The sequence below is a fragment of the Geotrypetes seraphini genome, chromosome 3 (assembly GCF_902459505.1).
Source record: "Geotrypetes seraphini chromosome 3, aGeoSer1.1, whole genome shotgun sequence".
NCBI lineage: Eukaryota > Metazoa > Chordata > Amphibia > Gymnophiona > Dermophiidae > Geotrypetes > Geotrypetes seraphini.
Window position 1 is genome coordinate 396309722 of NC_047086.1, and position 16472 is coordinate 396326193.

A 16472-nucleotide genomic window follows, 5' to 3' on the forward strand; every position below is an offset into this window, starting at 1 on the left:
ACCGAAGCATGGCAATTGTGGGGAAGTGCAATCCCCCCAATGCGTCCCCTTACCTTACCTCCCCTTACCTTTGCGACGCGTGTGTGCGCTGTGACGAGAAACTTGTGCGCTGCGATGTAATATTTTGTGCGCCAGCGCATGCCAGCGCAGCTTAGCGGGAACACTGGAGCTGACACCAGGAAATTCTTTTTCACAGAAAGGGTGGTTGATCGCTGGAATAGTCTTCCACTGCATGTGATCGAGGCCAGCAGCGTGCCTGATTTTAAGGCCAAATGGGATCGTTACATGGGATCTATTCACAGGGCGAAGGTAGGGGAGGGACATTAGGGTGGGCAGACTAGATGGGCCGTGGCCCTTATCTGCTGTCTATTTCTGTTTCTACTGCATGAAAAAATTAAACTAAAATTACTTGCCGTTAGTTTTCAAGGACCAATCACATCACAGAATGATGCGTGTCTGGGCAGTTGTATCCTTACGCATACACACACTCATAACATTGACAGACTTGCGTACGCGACGTACATGTCATCTATTTTAACGTATACTTATGAAGGGAATTTTTTTAAAATAAAGTAAAATTCCAGAATCTCTTCAGGGCACACAGTTTCAGAAACACTGCCCTAACCAGTGGTCCATCTCTGTAAAGGGTAACAGCACCAAAACTCCCCATTTTAAGTCCTGAAAGATCCCATTCCCTGGTGACTTGGCAGAGGGATCCCTCTCCCTCCTCTCTCCCCAAACCTCTGGGAAGTGCTCTGTTCTCAGGTTACAGATGGCTCTTATTTTGAAGAAATCACCCTTCTCCACACCGGATCTGCCCACTGAGGTTTCAACAGCTTTGTCCTTCCTGCCGAAAGAACAAGTTTCAATTCAGAAATGTTCTATGGATTTTGCAAATATCTCTGGCACAGGCTGCGAAGAGACCACAGACAATGGTCAAGGTTTGCGGCTCCTCTGCACTTCCATCCCTCAGCAAGAAGTCACTTAACCTTCCCATGCATAAGCTCAGGGACTATAAGCTCTTCAAGGAAGATGCAAACTCTTTGTTATAGCAAAGTGTATACTATGCCCACAAAATAAATATCTGCCGTTATTTGGCCTTTATCTGCCATCATGTTTCTATAGATGCGTGGAACAGTCTCCTGGAAGAGGTGGTGGAGACAGAGACCGCGTATGAATTCAAGAGGGCCTGGGATAGGCACGTGGGATCTCTCGGAGAGAGAAAGAGATAATGGTTACTGCAAATGGGCAGACTGGATGGGCCATTTGGCCTTTATCTGCCATCATGTTTCTATAACCATAAAGTTCTATGACCTCACAATGCAGGTGTAAAGAGCCTTAGCCTATAGGAAGAGGAGATGCAAATGTTAAGAGCCTTAGCCAATAGGGAGAGGAGGAGATAGTGGATGCTGCGGATGGGCCATTTGGCCTTTATCTGCCATCATGTTTCTATAACCATAAAGTTCTATGACCTCACAATGCAGGTGTAAAGAGCCTTAGCCTATAGGAAGAGGAGATGCAAATGTTAAGAGCCTTAGCCAATAGGGAGAGGAGGAGATAGCGGATGCTGCGGATGGGCCATTTGGCCTTTATCTGCCATCATGTTTCTATGATTAGGAAATGTCATCGTTCAGACTTAGAGTAAAAAGATGATTGGAGTCAACTTTCTTCATAGAAATGCAGTAACCTTGAAAGTTTGCTTTTCCAAGCTATGAAAGCCAGACCCCAGGGGGGTACATTTAATTCCAACCAATAAATATTATGAAGACTAACAGTCCATCCCCCCACAGTGCATCTTTTGAAGGGCTCACTGGGATTTTATGGGTTCGGGGCAAAGAGCATAGTAATCGCTGGACAGACTGTTGAGTAGAAACACTGAATGCTTCCTTGCAATGTGATCATACTGTTTCTGCTGAAGGGTCCGAAGCCACATACAAAGCGCTATACAGGCTTTAAGATGTTCCTGGGGTCCTGGGGGAAGGGTCGGCAGGTGCACACAGAGTGAAAGCAGCACTGCAAACAAGGCACAGCAGGAAGACGCAGGCAAATGGCCAGGAAAAGTTAACTCAAGTCGAAGGGAAAGAAGGGACAGCTATGAATAGTAGAAACTCAAAGGCATTCTAGTTAAAATAGGAGTGTCCCTGTGGTTAGATACAGCGAGAAGAGAATAACCAGGAGGGACAGTCAATGAACAGAGAGATTTATGCGCCATTCGAAATGGGCGGCGGGAGTCCGTTTCTCTTGCCGTTTTTACGCATGCTCCTGCCAACGTTGTTCAATACATTTAGGGGTCCTTTTTTCCAAGGCGCTCTAGCTGTTTTAATGCGTACTGAACGCTGACGCGTCCATAGACTACAATGGACGCATTAGCGTTTAGCGTGCGCTAAAACAGCTGGCGTGCCTTAGTAAAAGGACCCCTTCGTTATTTGGAAATATTATAGTCGCATCATTACCCCAACCGCCCCAAATGTGCCGCAATCTGGGACTGGCGTTAAGGAGCGCCCCCTGCAGGCGCATTGCGAGCCAATTCAAAAAGGGCCCCCAAATCTTGTAGAGCCCACGCAGCAAAGTGACAATGCGGCTCCTTTGCCGCGTGGTAATTTCTACGAATTACCCCCCGAAGACGCTTTTGTGAAATGGGGTCTCCCGTTGGGACTGGACTTTTGGCACCGCTTGGATAAAGCTAAGTAAAATAATTTTTCTTTGTGATAAGAGGCTTATTACCAAGTCCCGGTGATTAAGAACATAAGAACATAAGAAATGCCTGCACCGGATCAGACCTGGGGTCCATCCAGTCCGGTGATCCGCACACGCGGAGGCTCAGCCTTAATCCCTCAATGTGTCCCGCAAGAAGATGTGCGTCCAATTTTCCCTTAAATCCTAGAATGGTGGTTTCCTCCACCATCTCTTCCGGGAGAGAGTTCCAGGCGTTCACCACTCGCTGTGTGAAGCAGAACTTTCTGACGTTTGTCCTGGCCGTGTCCCCTCTCAGCTTCAGGCCATGACCTCTGGTCCGAGTCTGAGTCACATTTGCCAATGTGAATAACGCCGTTTCTTGCTCACCATCCTTATCCCCCTGCTGGCAAGTAAGCTTGCTCTATTTTGTCGATTCCTTTTAGTATTTTAAAAGTCTCTATCACATTCCCCTCTCAGTCTTCTCTTCTCAAGGCTGAATAATCCCAGTTTTCTGAGGCGATTTGCCTATTGTACAGCATTATATGAGAGAATTTCCTATTGAGGAGAAGAACTGTTTGGCCAGTTGATATGACTGGAGTTTTTGTGGGGTTTTTTTGCTGACCAAGGATGACAGTGAGCTTACTATTATGCATCTGTGAACTGTGATGTGACACTCCTGCTTCCTTTGAGGTCTTTTTTCTCCACTTTTAAACTGATTGGTGGCCAGCTGTGTTCTCTTAACATAAGAATATAAGAATAGCCCCACTGGGTCAGACCAGTAGCCCGTTCTCACGGTGGCCAATCCAAGTCCCTAATATCTGGCCAAAACCCAAGGAGTTGCTTTGAATAGTGAGCTTTGATGGTCTCTTTCATTTTTTTAAGGCCTTAAATGCCCTTCTGAAACTTTATTTTAGACATTCTAAAGAACTATTTCATGGTAAAAGAATTTGGATTTATTTAGATGTAACTAGACTCCGCAAGAACGAAGGGGGCGATTTCTTTCTATGCGACGAGAGACAAGAACATTGGGTGCGACATTTTTATTAGCATACCCATGTCAATGTGTTGTGATATGTGCAGATTGAAAATATGTTTTCTTGGTCCCAGAACAATTGAGAACCTTTCTAGAGTTAAAGGAAATTGCCTCAGTGTAACTGATAATGAAAAAGGAGAGTGAAAGTGATAATGGCTATTGTTAATGAAGATTATTCCTTTAAATTACAGTGGTACCTTGGATTACGAGCATAATCCGTTCCAGGAGCATGCTCGTAATCCAAAATGCTCGTTTATCAAAGCGAGTTTCCCCATAGGAAATAATGGAAACTCGCTTTGATGCGTTCCCCCCCCCCCCCGAGAACCGGCATTGCTCCCCTCGAAGGCCCCCCTCCTGCGATTCGGCACCCCCCCTGCCTCGAACTGGCACCCCCCCGCCACGATCCGCCCCCCCTGCCACGATTGGGCACCCCCCCGCCACAATCTGACCCCCCCGCCACGATTGGGCACCCCCCGCCACGATCCGACATCCCCCCCGACACAATTAGGCACCCCCCCTCCGCTTCTTACCCTCATCTGGGCACTCTTTGAAGATCGGCCTACTCGTCTGCTGGGCCTTAAGCATCTGAGCATGCTCAAGGCCTGCGAGTTCACGTTCTGAATATTCAACTCTGTCCTGTGTAATATATTCTTATTGGAGGTGTCTCTTGGAGCCAGCGATGAAGAATACATTTCTTCCCAACAAGTTTGTTTTAGAAGATAATTTTTAACACTAGCTGACAGAGAGGGCTTGGTGCTAGAAAGTGCAGACAACTCATCTCTTGCAGCTTGCATTTGATCTTTGGATTTAAAAAATGCGACTTTCATCGTTTCTTCCAACGTTTTCTGAATCCAAATGCCTAAATATTTTATACCCTCTTCCAAAGAAAAGTGAATGTATCAAATAATCCTTTTGGACAGTATACGTTCAGTGGAAGAACCTCTGATTTACTCCAATTTATTTTATATCTAGAAAATTTTCCGAATCTATCAGTCAAATCTAGTAAATGTGGAATGGTAGTTTCAGGATTCCTCAAATGAAGCAACATATCATCTGCATTCGCAGAGACTTTATATTCCTGACCTGCATAAGGAATACCCAGTATCTCCTTTAAATACCCTGTATCTCCTTTACCTGTTGAATAGCCAAAAGCAAGGGTTCCAGAACAATATCAAACAGCAAAGGAGATAATGGACATCCTTGTCTAACTTCCCTCTCCAGACGAAAACGCTCTGAAAAAGTATTATTAATATATGGTCTAGCAAAAGGTTTGAATCATTTGTATAAATCCGGAACCAATACCAAAACAATCCATTGCTTGATACATGAAGGTCCACTTCATGCGATCAAAAGCCTTCTCTACATCCAAGTACACAGAGAAAGCCGGATCTTCAATGGCTTTTGTTAAATTTAACATGTGAAAAGCCAGCCTGGTGTTGTTTGAAGAATGCCTTTGAGCAACGAATCCCATTTGGTGCATACCTATAATATAAGGGAGAGACTTGGCCAAGCGCAATGCCAATAACTTAGCCAAGAATTTCCCATCTACATTGATCAAAGAAATAGGCCTGTAATTTGCAACCAACATGGGATCTTTATTTGGCTTTGGCAAAACAATAGTTAGAGATTCTGCCATAGTACCTGAGATGCAACCTTTAGTTAGTTGGGCTTGATATAAATTTAAAAGATGAGGCAAAAGGGTAATTTGAAATGATTTATCAAACTCTACAGTGAAACCATCAACACCTGGAGCGGATCCAACCCTAAGGGACTTCAACGCTGTTTGTAATTCTTTTAATGATATAGGCACTCAAGACTTCCTTTTATATGATCTGGAATTTTTAGTCCCTTGATCAACTTTAAAAACTCCAAACCTTCAAGTTCTTTATTTGAATAAGGCTCAGAAGAATATAAAGCTTTATAAAAGTTCTATCAGCGACTCCATTGGTTGCCATTTGAAGCGAGAATTTTGTTCAAATTTGGCTGAGTCTGCTTTAAAGCTCTTTTTGGTCTGGCTCCAGGATACCTATCCTCCCAATTTAAGTTGTATAAGTCGAATAAAAATACTCAAAATGACTGCTCATGTATCCGTCTATAAAAGCTTGTCGTTACAAGAGATTTCTAGATAAGACTTTTGCTTTCCGGTTAGGAAAAATGGATTCCTGGTTAAGTTCCTTGATTCCACAAACGCAATCATATTATGCCTTTAGAAAGTTGTTGAAACTTACTTGTTTGATAAGTCTGTAACATGATTACAATTCTCCCTCTCTATTTGCGGGGGTTGGGGGCAAAGCCGTCCCGCAAATAACTTTTGGCTGGCTCTGACCCACCCCCGGACCTTACCTGGTGGTCTAGAGGTGACGCGGGGCGGGAGCGATCTTCCTGCACTCCTGTCCCGTGCAGAGCCATGCTGCCAAGTTCCCATGGTCTCACGAGACTACAACAGGAACTCCCTGTTGTAGTCTCGTGAGACCACGGGAACTCACAGCAGGCTCTGCACGGGACAGGAGTGTAGAAAGATCTCTCCTGCTCCGCATCACCGCTAGACCACCAGATAAGGTCCATGCTCTGATTGTCTCCCCCCCATCTCTGATCGCCTCCCTCCGCCTCCGATCGCCACCCCCACCCCTTCCGATCGCCTCTGATCACCTTCCTCCAAGTCCCAGGGCCATTTTTTTTCGATGCCAATGAGTGATTCTGAGGGGGGGGCCTGGGGAAAAAAACGTGGATAATCGAAACCACAAACATTGAAACCGCGAATAGGGAGGGGGAAGTGTATTTTCTAACTCTGCTTACATGTATACTTCACTGATTGTACAGTCCTTCTTCATTGTGAACCGCCTGGAACTCATGGTTGGGCGGTATTCAAGAATAAAGATGATCATTATTATTATTATAGCCTAGGTACTTTTCACACATTATCAATCAGGAATATACAAATACTCACAGCCTCAACAGCCTTCAGCCCATTCTTGATGTTCTTCACTTCCTTCTCCAACTCCACCAAGCTGCAGATGAAGAGGAGCAGAGAGACACGAGGCCGTGAGAACTAGCGGGACAATCATGCAAGACTCAGGAGATGCAAAATATACCATCGTACCATGCGCAAAGAGGATGGAAACAGGGCTACATTTTGTCTTTACTTATTTCAACGACTGGGAGTAGCGTTTAAAATCAAAACGTCAGCTATCCAGCTCCGGTGGAGCTCCAGTCTCAGGGGGGCAGGAACTCTACAGGAGATTGGATGCCGTCTCGTGTAGCGCACCAAAGGACGGTCTCAAATTCAAGAAAGAACTCTGCAGACTACAAATTATCCAAAACTCTGCCGTTAAACTAATACACAAAGGAAAAAAAGGCCCGTTAGCCGTTTTAGCTAAAAATTAGCACGCATTAACATGTCCATAGACTACAATGGACGCGTTAGCGTTTAGCGCATGCTAATATTTAGCAAACGCTAAAATGGCTAGTGTGCCTTAGGAAAAGGACCCCTTGATCATGTAACCCCGTTTCTAATAAAATCTCATTGGCTTCCGATAACACACCGAATTGCATACAGCAAATTTCATGGATAGACTGCTTGTCCGTTATTGCTCATCAAGAGCTCTATAGCCCTCTTTTACTAAGGTGCGCTAACTGATTTAGCGCGGGCTAAACTCTCCAACACGTGCATGTCGGTCTATGTATGCGTTAGAGCACGCGAATCGGTTAGCGCACCTTAGCGAAAGAGGGGGTAAAATCCAGTAGTCAACATCTTTTGCATAACCCTTCTCTAAGACGCCTTTTCTATGATACAATCCGCAAACGTATTTTCTCTTTGAGCACACCCGGGCGCTGGAATTCATTACCAGCTTATTTACGAGAGGAAGAAAATATCGATAAATTGAAAACAAATTTTTTTAAACCTTCATGTTCAAGGATGCATATGACCCATGATTTCCCGTCCAAGCTCATTGACGATGGCCAAAAAGAATAATTAAGGAAGAACGTAGCTGCCCTCCCCTTTTGTGCCATCCTTTTCTCCTTCTTTCCTATACATGATTGTAGTTGTACCCTTCCTCCCTTCGTCTGTCATGTATGTACCCAAAGTATTAATAGTACGTTCCCAATTTTATTAATGTATACCGCTTTGACAATTTTAATAAACTTGGAAACTTGGAGGTGAAAAATCTCTATTTGAGCTCATTTTCCCATTTCTTAGGGCATGAAATGTTCATGGTAGTATTACGCTGGCATTCGGCCTTCTGCTCTTTCGATGAAACATCAAAGAGGAGGTGAGAAAGCCACTCTCAGACAGATCCACTATCTCCTTGCTTAACCCTTTAATTGGCAGATGGCGAAACGGCTGCTGTACATCATGTGATGTTGAACGAGAGCACGCGTGCCAAGTAACGGGCATTTGGAGATACAGATCTCCCGGAAGAGCCACAGAAGAGGCATGTTGCTTCTGAGCAGCAATGCCAAATATAGGGTTACAAAAGCATTGAAAGCTATGGAAAATTGGCAAAGCCCAAGAGCTCAATTTTGCACTGTGTACATTACTGCTGGTCAGCCTTCCATTAGTTGTATTTCACAGACCATTTCAACAATTAAACGAGGTACAAATTGTTCTGACTTACTTGACTTTTGCTGCCTCAGGCAAATGTTCCAGCTCAGCCTGGATGTTTAAGATACCCGGATACGTCTTCTCAAATATCATGATTAGATAGTGCAATAACGTCACATTCCTAGGATGAAGATGCAAAAGTGAGCGACAGCAAGGTGAACTGAATACAAGATTTAAGTGACTTGAAACAAGACTTTGTGGCTGGGTCCTGTGTTTTAGCCCAGCCTCTCTCCTTGCAGCTTTTGCCGCTGAGTTTTCCAATCTGTTAATCCTTCCTTCTAATACTTCATTGAAGCATGGAAGACATTTCAACGTTTGTGCTACATCTCAGTGTTTTTCAACCTTTTTACACCTATGGACCGGCAGAAATAAAAGAATTATTCTGTGGACCGGCGGTTGAAGAACACTGGGCTAAGTCGTGGGCCAGACCCCGCCCATCTCTACCCAATCTCCACCCCATAATAGTACTAATTGTAATACTATTTTTTTCAATTCATTTTTCACAGATACACAATATAATCTTATTAACAACACATAATGGTTAACCACAAAATTAAACTATACAAAGCACACTGACAGCAGATGAAGAACACTGTTTTGGGCCTGATGCACATGCTGGCCCTGTGGACCGGCACCAGTCCATGGACCGGTGAACACTGCTATATCTAATCTAATAAGGGTTTGTTAATCGCACTTATCCAGTACAGGTTACATGTTAAGAGGCCCATACAACATTATGAGGAAATCGTACATCACATTGAAGAGGAAGATTCTATTGTTAGAAGAGGGGAAAAGGTTACAAAACATTGTCGTTTCTTTACACCACCTATCAAGGTTATCTAAGCGGTTTTCACAATCAGGCACTTCAACATTTTCCCTATCTGTCCCAGTGGGCTCACAATCTATCTAATGTACCTGGGGCTATGGAGGACTGAGTGACTTGGCCAAGGTCACAAGGAGCAGCGCGGGGTTTGAACCCACAACCCCACGGTGTTGAGGCTGTAGCTCCAACCACTGCGCCACACACTCCTTGTAGAGGACGGCTACAATGTTGTGAGACGGGAGCCAGTTACAATGCTTCGTGGAGTCACTGAGCTAAAAGGAATTTATCAAATAGGTAAGTTTTTCAATCCTTTCCCCAAAGGTGAGGTGGTTCAGTTCTGTGCTTATGGATGTCAGAACGGCGTTCCAGGTTCTTGTAGTGAAGTACGTGAAAAGGGCGTGTTTCACTCCCTTGGATGAGGGGATGACTAGGCCGTGGTTCTCAACCCACTTGAAACACAGCTAGTCGGGTTTTCCGGACATCCACAATGAATAGTGTGGCACGGTGGTTAAAGTTACAGCCTCAGCTCCCTGAGGTTGTGAGTTCAAATCCACCCTGCTTCTTGTGACCCTGGGCAAGTCAGTTAATCCCCCCATTGCCCCAGGTCCATTAGATAGATTGTGAGCCCACCGGGACAGACAGGGAAAAATGCTTGAGTACCTGAATAAATCCTTGTAAACTATTCTGACCACCCTTGGGAGAATGGTATAGAAAACTGAATAAATAAATATATGTTATATGAGCTTGTTTCATTTTAAATAATGTGCTGGTCTGGAGTGAACAATGGTTTACTGCTGGGCAGAGCATTGTTTTCTGGAACATTTGTTCCATTGTTTTCTGGAACTGATTTTGTTTTGGGTTTTTAAATTTTATTTCGCCTACATTTCTGGGGTTTATTTTTATCGCTACTGTTTTACATCTAGGGGTCCTTTGGAGTAGGGAAGATGAGCTTTCCAGGATTTCTTATTCATCAAAAGGAACTAGAAATTCTGGAAAGTTCATCTTCCCCACTCCAAAGACCTGTCGTTCTAAGACCTTCTTAGACAGGACTTTGGGAAGATGAACTCCTGGCTACGTCCGATGATTGTTCAATCTAATTCTAACTTCACATTTAGGAAATCATTAAAGACCTATTTATTTGACAGAGAAGAATATTAATTTTGATATATTTAAATGAGGTCTTTTGTTTCTATTCTTATTGTCATAGTATGTTTTAATTTTTTTTATAATTTTTAACATTGTACTTGAATGTTTTAAACAATTGTATTACAGTGGTGCCTCACACAACGAACTTAATTCGTTCCAGAAGCAAGTTTGTTATGCGAAAAGTTCGTTATGTGAAACGCGTTAAGCGCAGTGACTAACGACTGCCTGCGCGGAAGGATGCAATACATCGGCAGCGATCGTGGAAGCTCGGGCGACTTCGTTGTGTGAAACGAAGTTCGTTGTATGAATCATGACATGAAGTTCGTTGTGTGCAGCGTTCGCTGTGCGAGGCGTTCTTTATGCGAGGCACCACTGTACTTTTATTATATCATTTTAGATTGTACGCAGATAGTGTGTTCTATGAAACGGTACCATAGGCTGAAATGTCTCAGGGATGTGTCTACAAGAGGTTCCTCGATAGATCCCTGGCAAATGGAATAAATGTCTTACCACTTTCATCTCTAGCTCGCCCTCCTACCATACTTTCAGGAAATCAATCAAATCCTATCTCTTTGACAAATTCCTCTGACTCCCTCCCCGCCTTGTAACCCTGCCTTGTATCTCCGACATACCTCCGGATTTCCTGACTATCCCGACTTGCTAAGCTAAGCTGATTGACTTATTTGTAACATCACTGTCTATGTACAGTCTCTTACTCTGTTAACCGCTCTGAACTGTTATGGTACTGCGGTATCTAATATAATAAAACGCTAGACGCGCATGCGCACTCAGACCTGCGTGATCTGAAATCCCTGATCTGTGAGATGTATGTCCGTGGCTTTGCAGGAGGGCGCATGCGCGACTCCCCAGCCTTACTGCTTCCCAGCCGCCAGCGTTGGACTCCCTGCTCTCCAGATCGCGGTGGACAGACCGGTAGGGCACTGGGAGCTAGGGAGAAAGCAAGGGCTCAGTTTGTCTTTGTCTTCGTCTTCGCCCCTCCCCCCCAATCCCCGTTGAGCCTCCCACCCGATTTTCTCTTCTCGCGGTCTGGCCGGCTACCTTAGTCCCTTGCCGCCGCTGCCACCCTCTTCCCTTCCCTCGGTCGACAAACCTCTTGGCTCCAGCAGCGGCCGCAGCACTGTAAACACGCTGCTTCGCCGCCTCTACCGCCTTGATTTGCTCTTCCGTGTCCCTGATGACATCATCAGATACGCGGCAGAGCAAAGCGGGGCAGTAGAGGCCGCCTTAGTAGAAGGACCGTACTGTTGACACAGCCCCTTCTCCAGGGATGACGTGCTTTGACTCTGCCTCTTGACATGTCACCTGGTTCTGTGCTCGTACTGGACCTAGACTGGGATTTACAGAGAAATCCCTTCCGCGTCTTACCTGTCGATGCTCGACTTTGTGTCTGCAATTTTGTTCAGACTGGAGACCTTGAAGCCGAACGCGTTCCCCCTCTGGCCTTTATTCATGTAATTGCCAAAGGCCAACACCACTTCCAGGAGCTGCTTCAGATGCCTGTTGCGGGTCAGCTCTTTACAGGCCAGAAGAAGAGCTGAAAGGGAAAAGAAAGCCATATTACTCCGTTCTATCAAAAGCTGCCATTGGAATCCAGAGTCTTATTTAAGTTACATAGCAACATAGTAGATGACGGCAGATAAAGACCCAAATGGTCCATCCAGTCTGCCCAACCTGATTCAATTTAAATTTTTAAATTTTTTCTTCTTAGCTATTTCTGGACAAGAATCCAAAGCTCTACCCGGTTCTGTGCTTGGGTTCCAATTGCCGAAATCTCTGTTAAGACTTACTCCAGCCCATCTACACCCTCCCAGCCATTGAAGCCCTCCCCAGCCCATCCTCCACCAAACGGCCATATACAGGCACAGACCGTGCAAGTCTGCCCAGTACTGGCCTTATTTCTTCAATATTTAATATTATTTTCTGATTCTCGTGTATCTGCGTACAAAGCAGTATTTGGCATACTGCCAGGCTATCTTACCCCTCATTTTACCCTGAGTCACATTACTAAGAGCTCTCGAAGAGGACACTTGTTTGCATAGCCCTCAATAAAATCCTCGACAGAACCTCTTCTTTTCAGGCGGCCACACTGAATACATGGCTTGCCAAATTTGCGTTAGAAGCTTCCTCTTATCTTGATTTTAGAAAACAGATAAAAACTCAATTATTCAATAGACTGGCAATCTAATGTATCTTATTACTTACTTATCATTTTTATCTCATTTTAAATTGTTTGTATCTTCCCACTATAAGCTTTTAACTTTGTCGAAATTTTGGTGTCAGGTCAAAAGCGCCCCGGGACAAAGGCGCGCGCAGACAATTGAGCGCAGCGCAGGGGTGCGCGCCGCAGAAAATTACTGTTTTTAGGGCTACGACGGGGGGCCGTGGGGGGGAACCCCCCCCACTTTACTTAATAGAGATCGCGCCGCGTTGTGGGGGCGTTGTGGGGGGGTTGTAACCCCCCACATTTTACTGTCAACTTCACTTTTCTTAACTTTTTCCCGAAAAACAGGGAAAAAGTGAAGTTGACAGTAAAATGTGGGGGGTTACAACTCCCCAAACCCCCTACAACGCCGGCGCGATCTCTATTAAGTAAACTGGGGGGGCTCCCCAACAAAACCCCCCGTCGGATCCCCTAAAAACTGTAATTTTCTTCGGCGCGCGCCTTTGTCTTTCGCGGGGTTGTCTATGAACCGAAATTTTAGATGATTTCAATTTTAAATATCTATTTGTGCTGTATGTATAATGATTGATTGATGTGAACCGCCTAGAACTCCCGGGTATGGCGGTATATAAAAATAAACTACTATTATTATCATTATTATATATATTCAGTAAAGGTCGCCCTAGTTATTTGTTAATGACATTGTTATAATGTGCTCCTTGTTGGAGCACGCATATTGTTGGCTTTGTATTTCATCTTTTATAAAATCAATAAAACTTTTTGAACTAAAAAAAAAAAAAAAATAAGACCTATCCCAAAAATAAGCCCTAGTTATACAGACCACAGGCTGCTTTGTGGCCTTCTCTGCCGGGGCCTTTCCTCTGCTGTGCCATTGATGACATCATCAGTGATGCATAAGCAAATATAATTCTTTCTTATACCACAGAAGAGTATACAGACCACAGGCTGCTTTGTGGCCTTCTCTGCAGGGGCCTTTCCTCTGCTGTGCCATTGATGACATCATCAGTGATGCATAAGCAAATATAATTCTTTCTTATACCACAGAAGAGTATACAGACCACAGGCTGCTTTGTGGCCTTCTCTGCAGGGGCCTTTCCTCTGCTGTGCCATTGATGACATCATCAGTGATGCATAAGCAAATATAATTCTTTCTTATACCACAGAAGAGTATACAGACCACAGGCTGCTTTGTGGCCTTCTCTGCAGGGGCCTTTCCTCTGCTGTGCCATTGATGACATCATCAGTGATGCATAAGCAAATATAATTCTTTCTTATACCACAGAAGAGTATACAGACCACAGGCTGCTTTGTGGCCTTCTCTGCAGGGGCCACAAAGCACTGGGATGATGCAAGCTAAGAGCAAATTCTTCTAATAGCATTTCCACTGTCTTTATAGAATAAATTCTGCATTCTCGCCCTTAACTACAGATGTGAGCATTGACGCCAGCCAAAGGCTGCCGTCAATGCTGATGCAAAGTCCCAGCAGTCTATAACCCTGTGCCCAGTCCCAGGCAAAAGCTCAATCCACCCATGCCCCTCACCCCATAGCCAGGCCCAATTTGAAGTTGACTGCAACGGAAATTAGTCACAAGGCTTACGGAATAGAGCTCAAGGCATTTCCACACGTAACTACTAACTGGTTGTAATGAATGCTTGCTAAGGTCAATCGATTCATCCGTAACACCAATTAAGAGCCAATTAACACATTAAGTTACATGCTAAAATGGAAACCCTTTGTGGAATTCTGTACCTAGCTTTGGGAGTGTGGCGCAGTGGTTAAAGCTACAGCCTCGGCACCCTGAGGATGTGGATTCAAACCCACGCTGCTCCTTGTGACCCTGGGCAAATCACTTAATCCCCCCATTGCCCCAGGTCCATTAGATAGATTGTGAGCCCACTGGGACAGACAGGGAAAAATGCTTGAGTACCAGAATAAATTAACATAAACCATTCAGAGTGCCTTGGGATAACAGTATAGAAAACTGAATAAATAATAGTGTGAAAAGTTTCAGCCTCTGGTAACCAGAGCTGGTATTGTGATGTCATAATGCCTCATTCCACCAATGCCTAAGAGCCAACTTCATCAGTGATGTCACAATGGCTTGATTGTCCTATACTATAAAAAGCTTCTATACCGCCAAAAATCTCAGCGGTTTCCAAAATAACATACATAAAAGTACCAAATACACTAGAACATATGATTGGTTGTGGGTTCAAACCCACGCTGCTCCTTGTGATCTTGGGCAAGTCACTTAATCTCCCCATTGCCCCAGGTCCATTAGATAGATTGTGAGCCCACCGGGACAGACAGGGAAAAATGCTTGAGGACCTGAATAAATTCATGTAAACCGTTCTGAGCTCCCCTGAGAGAATGGTATAGAAAAGTGAATAAATAAGTTCAAATACAGTCCTTGTCTCAACTACCTCCTCTGGGAGGTCATTAAACATATCTAACCCTTTCCATGAAGAAGTATTTCCTTAGATTCCTTTAGAGTCCATCCCCCTTCAACTTCATCTTACGCCCTGTCGTTCCAGAGCTTCCTTTCAGTTGAAAGAGACCCACCTCCTGTGCATTTATGCCATGGAGAAATTTCAGTGTCTCAATCGTATCTCCCCTCTCTTGTCTTTCTTCCAAGGTATACTTATTGAGGTCTATGAGTCTTGCATGCACATTTTCACCTTTAGGGCTACAGTAGATTCAGTGAATGGCTATCAAAAATCGGCACTCAATGCTATTCTCTAATTGATCCTCGGATAAATGCCCATTAAAGAATCGCATTGACCAGATAGCTTCATGCCAAAAAAAACCCAGGATAAGCCAGTCCTGATTCTACTCCATTGCATTTCTGGAGTTATCCTGCTGTTGGAGGTAAAATCGGGACCGTGTCTGCCGACCCCTTCTGGCATGGAGCCACCTGCTTCTCTCGGCTCAGACCCAAGGCCAGCATTAAAATGTTTCAGTCCTCCCATCTTCTTGGGACTGCTCCTCACCTTCCACTTTGGGCTTGCATTCAGCCAGTCGTTCAGGGAACTTCTTCTTGAAAAATAAAGCCTGAAGCCGGTGTTGATAGTGATCGATCCTGGGGAAAGGGAACAAAAGTTCAATTCTTTTAAGCAGCTGAGGATAAACCAAAGCACAGATCAGTGAAATCTGTCTACAAATATTATCACCGGCCTGGATACCTCTAGTCTTAAGCATGCTCGTAATGTGCTCATGCCAACAGGAACAGCGGGCGTGCTTAACTCAATACAAATGACTCCTCCCTTGGACGTGGTGAAGGAGTCGGCCTCTTTGGCTCATGACCCACCAGTTACTTTGAAATCCAGTATTTACCACCGATTCTCTGCCTCACAGTTTGTGTAGAGTTTAACTACAGTGTTTCCCCGAAAATAAGACCTATTATTCCACTGTGGATGCACTTCACATTTGTTAATGACATTGTTATAATGTGCTCCTTGTTGGAGCACGCATATTGTTGGCTTTGTATTTCATCTTTTATAAAATCAATAAAACTTTTTGAACTAAAAAAAAAAAAAATAAGACCTATCCCAAAAATAAGCCCTAGTTATACAGACCACAGGCTGCTTTGTGGCCTTCTCTGCAGGGGCCTTTCCTCTGCTGTGTCATTGATGACATCATCAGTGATGCATAAGCAAATAGAATTCTTTCTTGTACCACAGAAGAGTCCACAAAGAAGGGTTAAATTAATATATAAGGTTATGGAAAAGACTGCTTTTCACATAACCTTATATATTTATTTAATCCTTTTTTGTGGACTCTTCTGTGGTACGAGAAAGAATTCTATTTGTTTTTGAATACTATTCTTTCTAAATTTGGGTTCTTATAAATTTGAAAGTATCATCAGTGATGTGGCAGAGGGAAGGCCCCAGCGGAGAAGGCCACAAAGGAACCCGTTTAGAGCGCTAATGCCGCTGATGTTTTTGGAGGCCTCCGAGGTACAGTGGGAGGGTTGGTGGGGTTCTGCTG

General features: G+C 44.3%; 1 protein-coding gene across 2 annotated transcripts in view; it reads right to left on the reverse strand.

Moving 5' to 3' along the window:
* The window catches only part of DAAM2 (dishevelled associated activator of morphogenesis 2), a 460184-nt gene that overhangs the window by 71287 nt on the left and 372425 nt on the right, over positions 1-16472 (reverse strand). For both annotated transcript variants that reach the window (XM_033939628.1, XM_033939627.1), the window contains exons 19-22: positions 15476-15564; positions 11668-11836; positions 8326-8433; positions 6657-6717 (exon numbers count right to left, since the gene is read on the reverse strand). In XM_033939628.1, the coding sequence (XP_033795519.1) occupies positions 6657-6717; positions 8326-8433; positions 11668-11836; positions 15476-15564 (427 nt within the window). The remainder of the gene's footprint in view (positions 1-6656; positions 6718-8325; positions 8434-11667; positions 11837-15475; positions 15565-16472) is intronic.